An 8,218-nucleotide genomic window follows, 5' to 3' on the forward strand; every position below is an offset into this window, starting at 1 on the left:
GGGGCGACGGAGGCGCGGGAGCTCGCCTATCTCGAGCAATGGGGCCAGCGAAGGCTGGCTGAGGAGCACCGCGAGGGCGAGTACCTTGAGCAGTTGGAGCACGACGCCGAGGAGGAGGCGCACCGTGCCCAGCCGGCTATGGCATAGCCCGCGGCGGATGACGTTGCCACCGCCTGGAACATGGCATTCCCCTGGGCCGGCCCTGCGCCGACGACCGACGCGAATCGACCTCACCGGCCCCGACGACGACGAGGACGCCTAGGGCAGCGTGCCGTCTTGTCGTTTAGTTTTATTAATGTTTAATTAATTTAAATGTGGACGCGTGGACTCTCGCCGGCCTTTGTTGCCGGTATTAATGTTTAATGTTTTTCGGTTTTCGAATTTTTTGTGTTCTATTATTTTCGCGCGCCGTAAAAATGAGTCGGGCCAGTGTTGGGCGCATGCATCGACCAAAATGCGGAAGCGATCGCGGGTGTCCGCCGGGCCGACCCAAACGTATAAAAAGCGGACAAAATCACCGTCCATTTGGAGTTGCTCTTAAGCCACATGGTTGTGTTTACTTGACGATGCCGTATCTGAGTTGTTGAGTATCGTGATTATTAGGAAAGCTAGGATAGCGTATGATATTATTCTGCCTTGCCTTATACTTCAAGATGATCATATACTTTTATATATATGCCCACGAGGCTCAAGCAATAAAACAAACTATTCCACCAATCACCCTTTTCCTTCTAACATGGTATCAGCCTAACCAATCCAAATCCTAGCCGTTGCCGTCGCTTCCGCTCCGCGCCGTCCCCGGGGCGGTCAGTCTCCATGACCGCCGCCGGAGGCCACGCCGTCCGTACCTAAGGTTTGTCGGCCAGTCGTGTTGATTGCCTGCCCTAGAGAGTCTCACTTTTCAATCTGTTGACTGGGATTTTCTCTCTCACCGATTTATTGATCGGTGTTCTTTTTTGATTTTCCGATCTACGATCGGCTTGTGTCGCCCGCCGTCGTCCGTCATCTACAACACGTGTCTACTTCGTTGACATTTTCATCACGCATCCAGGCAGCTGCATCATGACGTCCAACGCTTGAGCGGCGGCCGGGCGCACCTTCCTGCGCTGGCTCATCGTCGCAAGTTGTGTGGCATGTGGCCCCACTCACGTCCCGTGCGAACCCTGTCGCTCGCGTGCCCGCGTGGTGTGATACGCTCCTCCACTGACTCACGGTGTACATGATGGCTCGTGCATGCGGATCACAGCCTATTTGCACCTGTTGCGTTTCATGTGGACTTTGCAGCATACAAGAATATCAATATAAAGTTTACATGTCTCTACACCGATCGAGCAACGGGCTGTAGTTGCACTGTCCCTTAGGACTGCACCGCCTTCGCCCCGTGGTTCTCCCATGAATGCACTGATCCGTGCCGCCGCTGCGTCGCCCCTTCGGGTCGTAGCGCCGCGGCACATGATCCCGCCGTCGTCCTGACACCGTTCTCTTGGTTGCACCACCCCGCGCGCTGCCGCTGCGTCGCCCCTTCAGGTCATAGTGCCGCGGCCCGCGGTCAACCGCCGCCCCGAGGCCATCCGTCCAGGCCGTCCCGGAGGCTGCACCGACCCTCGCGCTGCCGCTGCGTCGCCCCGTCGGGCCGTAGCGAGCGTGGCACGCGGTCCCTGCAACCGCCCTGCGGTCTTCCGCGCCGTCGCCCCGACCCGCGCGCTGCCACTGCGTCACCCCTTCGGGTTGTCGCGTCGTGGCGCGCGGTCCACTCCGCCGTCCCCGCGCGTCGACGTCTAGGCGGTATGCGTCACGCCGCCTCCCTAGGCGCAGGAACGCCACCGTCCGCGCCGGTCATCGTCACGCTGTCGGGTTCTTCCTCGCCTACTTCGAGCACCGTCGCCGCGCTTCTGAACTAGCAGCTGCCGCCTCCTCCTCAGGCCGCCGCCGCCGCCTCCTCAGACCGCCACCGCCGCTCTTCTTCCTGGTCCACGACGACTACCTCGACACCGGCCACCCGGACTAGACGTCGACCACGGCGTCCCTCGCACGGCTACCTCAACAACGGCTACACCACCCTATGCTCTCGGGTACAACGACATCGGCATAAAGGGCTACCACCTTGCTTGAACAAACTCGTCAGTTTTCACTCCAGCCACGACTTCCGCGATGCATTGACCGTTACGACTGTAGGGGGTGTTCGTCGGCTTACCTTCGAATTATTCTCCAGTCTCACCGTCTGCGTCGCTATCGTTATGACTGCGGGGATGTTGAGTATCATGATTATTAGGAAAGCTCGGATAGCGTAGGATATTATTCTACCTTGCCTTGTACTCCAAAATGATCATGTACTTTATATATATGCCCACAAGGCTCAAGCAATAAAGCAAACTATTCCACCAATCCTCCCTTTCCTTCTAACATGAGCTAATCGGTGTGCAACGTTATTACATGACCGGCGCACATGTACGGCAGCAAACTTTCTACCCTGGTCGAGTAGACCCTTGATTTCGCCAATGATGCTTCCGTCGGTGATCGATCAAGCTCGAGCTGCTTGATCATTTGCACTGCCACTTGCGAGTCTGTCTCAACAAAAACGGCTTCGTTCTCCACTCAAAAACGGCTTCGTTCTCCACTCATACTACTTCCTTTGTCCAATAATATAAGAGCTTTTCTTTTACACTATTCTGTCAAAAACGCTTTTACATTATGAAACGAAGGAAGTACCTTGCATGCACGCAGCAAGTTTTGCTTCAAGCGGGCTATTGCAACTATGTAGATGGGGACTTGATACGAAGAAGATTGCACCATCCACCTTAAGCTTGTTCCAGCCCGTTGGTGGTTTCGTCCATCGATACAGCGGCCGTCCGCTGGTAGGAACCTGGGGCTGTTTATACTTCTGCTTCCTCTCTGCCCCAATATCAGATGTGAACACCACTTTTCCTTTCTCAAAATCGCCCTGGAGGTGTTGCTGAAGGCTCAACAAAGACTTATGTAGCTCCATAAAAAGCGTGTGGATGCAAAGATTACAAGTTAGATTAGCGGGTAGTGTGTTAATGCTACTACCTGTGTCTAGTGCGGCATCGACGTCCGACATGTCTAACTGCCAGCAAAATGCTGCCTCCCTAAGAGCATCTCCAGTTACACCCCCAACAGGCCTTCCATGGCGACTTTTTTCGCACCGGCGTCGAAAAAGCCCCTCAGTCGCGCTCCTAAGACACCGAAATCCGCCCGCTCGGCCCGTTGTTTAGCCCAACGATCCCAGGCCTAACCCAGCGCGCGCACCGGGGGCGCTTGGGGGCTCCGCCGGAAGGGAAAACCACGTCTAGGCCACACTGTCAGGCGAAAAGTCGTCTTCCACGTCCAGATTCGCCTCCCCCCGCGCGCACGCCCTCTAGCCGCCTTGCCGATCCCGGCGCCGCCCATTAGATAGGTCATTCCCCGCCGGTCCAAAAAGAGAGAGGGTTTCGCCGTGGCATCCTCTCCACCACCTTCTTGGGCGAGTTTTCCGACGCTCCGGGCGCGCAGGGTGGGATACCGGCGGCTGTGCGCCCACCACGCCCGCCAGGTTTTCAGCGATTTGTCTGCTCTGCGATGGACTCGGACGACGAGGAGGCGCTCGCGGCGCTGCTGGAGGAGGAAGCCGATGCCGACGTCCAGGAAGAAGAGCATCTCATGGTCCTCGCCGCCCTAGCCGGCCTGCTCGCGAGCAATGCAAAACCGCGGCGAGGTGGCTTGGCGCCGGGGCGGCTGAAAGCAATGAACCGGCATCGGCTGGAAGGCTATTGCATGCTCTACCCCGACTACTTCACGGACGCTCCATTGCACGGCGACAAAGTATTTCCACGTCATTATTAGATGAGCCGAAAGCTTTTCCTCAGGATTGTGAATTTCGTCCGGGAGTTCGAGAGCTACTTCAAGTGTAAGAAGGATTGCATCGGTACACTTGGATTCACCTCAATCCAGAAGTGCACGATAGCTATGAGGATGCTTGCATACGGAGCTCCTGGCGATTCACTCGACGACTATGGGTGCATGGTCGAGTCCACGACCAATGAGTGTTTCTACAAGTTCTGCAGGGCAGTGGTGACAGTGTTTGGACCGCAATACTTGCGATAACCCAATGCTGAAGACACTACTCGGATCCTAGCACACAATGCAGCAAGAGGATTTCCTGGGATGCTTGGAAGCATCGACTGCATGCATTGGAAATAGAAAAACTATCCATTTGCTTGGCAGGGGATGTACAAAGGCACCAAAGGCGGTTGCAGTGTGGTACTTGAGGCAGTGGCCACACAGGACCTCTGGATTTGGCACTCCTTCTTTGATATGCCAGGAACTCACAATGACATCAACGTACTGTAGTGCTCCCCTGTCTTTGCCAAGCTTGTTGAAGGTCATTATCCTCCAGTGAATTTCGAGGCCAATGGGCGGCACTACAACAAGGGATACTACCTAGCAGATGGCATCTATCCGAGATGGTCCACATTTGTGAAGACTATCTCAAACCCTGTGCCAGGAGGCAAGAACTCCCACTTTGCGAAGGTTCAGGAGGCTTGCAGGAAGGATGTCGAGCGGGCATTTGGTGTGCTCCAATCTCGATTTTTTGTTGTCCGCTACGTCGCTCAGACCTAGTCGAAAGATAAAATGTGGGAGATCATGACTTGCTGTGTCATCTTGCACAACATGATCATTGAGAGTGAGCAGGAAGAGCCAGTGTTTGACACTGAACCATATTACCGGCAGGGTCCTCTTGCCCAAGTTGATCATCACCTACCGGCAACCTGGACTGCATTCCTCAATATGCTTCAGGAGATACGAGACCCACTGGTGCATCAACAACTGCAGCAAGATCTGGTGGAGCACCTATGAAGGCTCAAGGGCAACGCCTAGCTCGTCTTGTTGAACTATATAATTTGTATTAAACTATTTGATTTCTATTGATTTTCTGTGATGAATTATGTTATAAAAATAGCTTTGGTTGAACTTGCGCTGAAGCACGGCGAATATGGGCCAATTTGCGTCAATAACGGGCAAATTTCCGTCGAAACTGGGCTGAAATGTGGGCAAATTTGGGCCAAAAGTGGGCCGAAAGCGGCACCTGGGGGCGACCTGGTGGCGGCGGCTAGGAAGCCGAACGCCCCCACGCCGATTTTAGCGCCGGTTTGCCCCCAGGCGGCGATATTTCGAGCCCCGGGGGGTGGCTGGAGATGCTCTAAGTCCGGCCTCCCGCGAGAAAATAAAAAATGGCTCCGGTGCAATGCGATGCGATGCGGGTGTAGCCTATTTTGCGGCCGGACATCCGCCGTGGAATGGCGAACACTGCAAGTGGCGAGAAAAACAAGCGAGCAACATCAATGTGGTTAGGGCATTGCAAGGAGAGAGGTCCAACTAGAGTTTCTGGTGAAGGTGCCTCTAGCGCACCCCGGGAGCCAATAAATAAACGCAGTCGACATGTCGAGCGGCGCGTCATGGGAACATGACAGTCGCCGGAATTCAATGCACGTGCCTACATGCACTAGTCACGCGTCATGGGAATCGAGCGAAAAGGAAATTATATTTGTGTCTTCCCGTGAATGGTGGGCCCCGCATCAGCGGGAACAATCAAAAGTTTGTCTTCATCGATGCGGTTGGTGCTAAGGTGGCATGCTAAATGCATTAAAAAGCTTAGCAACTACTCTCCCAATGCATTGGTGCTTATATTTTGTAGCTAAGCCTCCCTCATTTAATGTTTTAACACCAAAACATCTTTATGCATTGGTTGATAGTCATTTTGCATAGGTCCACATGCTTAGCATCGTTTCCTCCGAGGGTCATCATAATGCTCTCTCACCTCTTTAATTGCTTTGCCACATCACTTTTTTGCCTATATGACACCCTTAGCACTGGTACACCTAGAAGCACTAGGAAGGGCCTGACGACAACGGCAACTCGCGACGTCATGCATGTGGGCATGTAACGCCAATGCTACTGGCTGAGATCGAATTCGTCAAGTTTGAATGGCAACCTCGAATATCCCAGTTCCGATCACCTCTGCTATGAATTATAAGACGTATTGAATATCTTTATTGAACTACATATAGGCTGAAATGGATAAACAAACACAATAAAACACGTCTATATACATCCGATTTAGAGAAAAGTTAGAACATGTTACATTTTGAAATGGAGGGATCCAAGTAGTATTTAGGCAATCCAATTTTTTAAAAAACTGGACAAACTCGCAAATACTTTATAAAATATAAAAACATATGTCCATTATTGAAGAACCATAGTTAGGCGCACACAACAAACATACTACACACCCGCAAAAGAAAAAAAAACATACTACACACTCATGGCATTGCGCATGAACTTATCCGAAAGAAATAGCAGGGGCGTACAACCCGCGTGTGCCCCGTTCATGCAGATTATTTAACGAGTAGTTTAAACAAAGGGACGCCCTGATTACGCTTGCTGCATGCACTTGTGACGAGTGACACGAGCACGAAGTGGCTTCTTCATCGCTTGGAAGAACCCGTCGAGCTCCGTGAGGTCGACGCCACAATTTCCCTCGGTCCACTCGAACTCGCGCACCAGCGCTGCCAGCAAGCACTTGACATTGAGCATCCCCAGCGCCATGCCTGGGCAGTACCTCCGCCCTGCGCCGAACGGCATCATCTTAATCTCCTTGGGCCCCGGCAGAGGCCCAACGGCCTCTCCCTCTCCTCCGGCAAGGAACCTCTCCGGCCGGAACTCGTCGGGATCCGTCCATGTCTTGGGGTCCCTCCCGATGTCCCCCAAGACGAAGTGCACACGCAAACCGCCTGCCGGCATGGCCGTTTGGCCGACCACTCCTCCCTCGGCGCGGACGTCGCGCACGACGAACGGCGCCGGTGGGTGCATGCGGAGGCTCTCGAGCACCACGGCGTGGAGGTACGGCGCCATGCCGCGGTGGAGTATCTCTCTCTCCTCGTCCTCGGAGGGATACTTGTTGTCACCGTCGTACTTGATTTTGATGATGGCCTCGCGACGCAGTTTGTTCTGGATCTCCGGTCGGGTGACTAGGTGAGCGAGGGTCCACTCGACGCAAGCCACAACGGTCTCCGTGCCGGCGCCGAGGAATTCTAACACGAGGCTCACCATCTCGTCTTCCGTGAGGGCTCGGCGGAGATGCTCGTCATTGTCGTCGTCTTCGTCTGGAACGCGGAGATGGATGAGCGAATCGACGTATGAACGGGCGTGGCCGTCGCAGAATTGTGACGACTGCCGCCGTGCCTCCTCGATGAGAGGGAGGAAAAGCTCCGCCAGCCGGTGGCGCAAGGCGATAGGATCGCTTTCCCATCTCCTCCAGTAGCCCAAGAGCTTAGACTCGCACGTGGAGGTGGATTCCACGGCGGCGAGGATGAACTCTCGGAACTCGCACTGCATGGCCCGCACGTCGGCCTCGTCGACCAGGCCGTCTCCAAAGCACATGCGTGCAATCATAGAGAACACGGCGGCATAGAGGCCGTCACGGACGACCACCGCCCTGCCCTTTCTTGCGGCTGACTGGACGCTAGCGACGATGTCGTCGATGGCCGCCCGTCGCAGGGGTGCATAGGAAGCGTAGCGCGTGGGGTGGATGGTCTCCGCGGCGAGGTTGCACCGCAGGGTGCGCCATAGCGGGCCGTATGGCACGGAGATTATGTTGTCGCTCCGTCGGCGGCGGTGACCTTTGACGATAGGGACGCGGAACATGGACATTGGGCGGTTGGAGAAAGCGTCGGCGTATTCAACCAGTGCACGCCTGGTGACGGCAGCATCGCTGTTCTCAACGATCGGCTGAGGGATCACCCGCGCCGGCACACGGCAGATGCGTCGGAACACAGCTAGGACAAGGAAGACGAAGAAGGCATAAGCAAGTACTGAAAGCAAAGACTCCATATATTGTTCCTGGTGGAAATCAGTAAGAACTTGCTTTGCTGCTTTGCTCCTGTCATTGGTGTTTATATAGAAAACCTTACAGGACTGGCTCCAGGCCCGTACACGGAGCTACATTGCTTCACAACGTACGTGTGGTGGGTCAGCTGACAGACACTTAGCCAAGTCAGTTGACTCCTTGTCCATCCGATCCAACGTTGAGATTTGCACTTTTTCCTCGGATCAATTAACTGACAGTTTTGCTATTTCTTAGGCACTTGAAAAATTTATTCACGTCAATCACCTTTTCTTTTTCACTTTAGCTACGTTTCAGTCAGCTGACTTTTCACTTTGT

The 8,218-nt window shown here is 54.2% G+C and overlaps 1 protein-coding gene across 1 annotated transcript; it reads right to left on the reverse strand.

Moving 5' to 3' along the window:
- Nucleotides 1–6,429: 6,429 nt before the first annotated feature.
- On the reverse strand, nucleotides 6,430–7,887 carry LOC109771415 (cytochrome P450 89A2-like). Its single transcript, XM_020330105.1, has one exon. The coding sequence runs from the start codon at nucleotides 7,885–7,887 to the stop codon at nucleotides 6,430–6,432; it is 1,458 nt and encodes a 485-aa protein (XP_020185694.1).
- Nucleotides 7,888–8,218: the final 331 nt, after the last annotated feature.

Source organism: Aegilops tauschii, chromosome 6 (genome assembly GCF_002575655.3).
Source record: "Aegilops tauschii subsp. strangulata cultivar AL8/78 chromosome 6, Aet v6.0, whole genome shotgun sequence".
Classification (NCBI taxonomy): Eukaryota; Viridiplantae; Streptophyta; class Magnoliopsida; order Poales; family Poaceae; genus Aegilops; species Aegilops tauschii.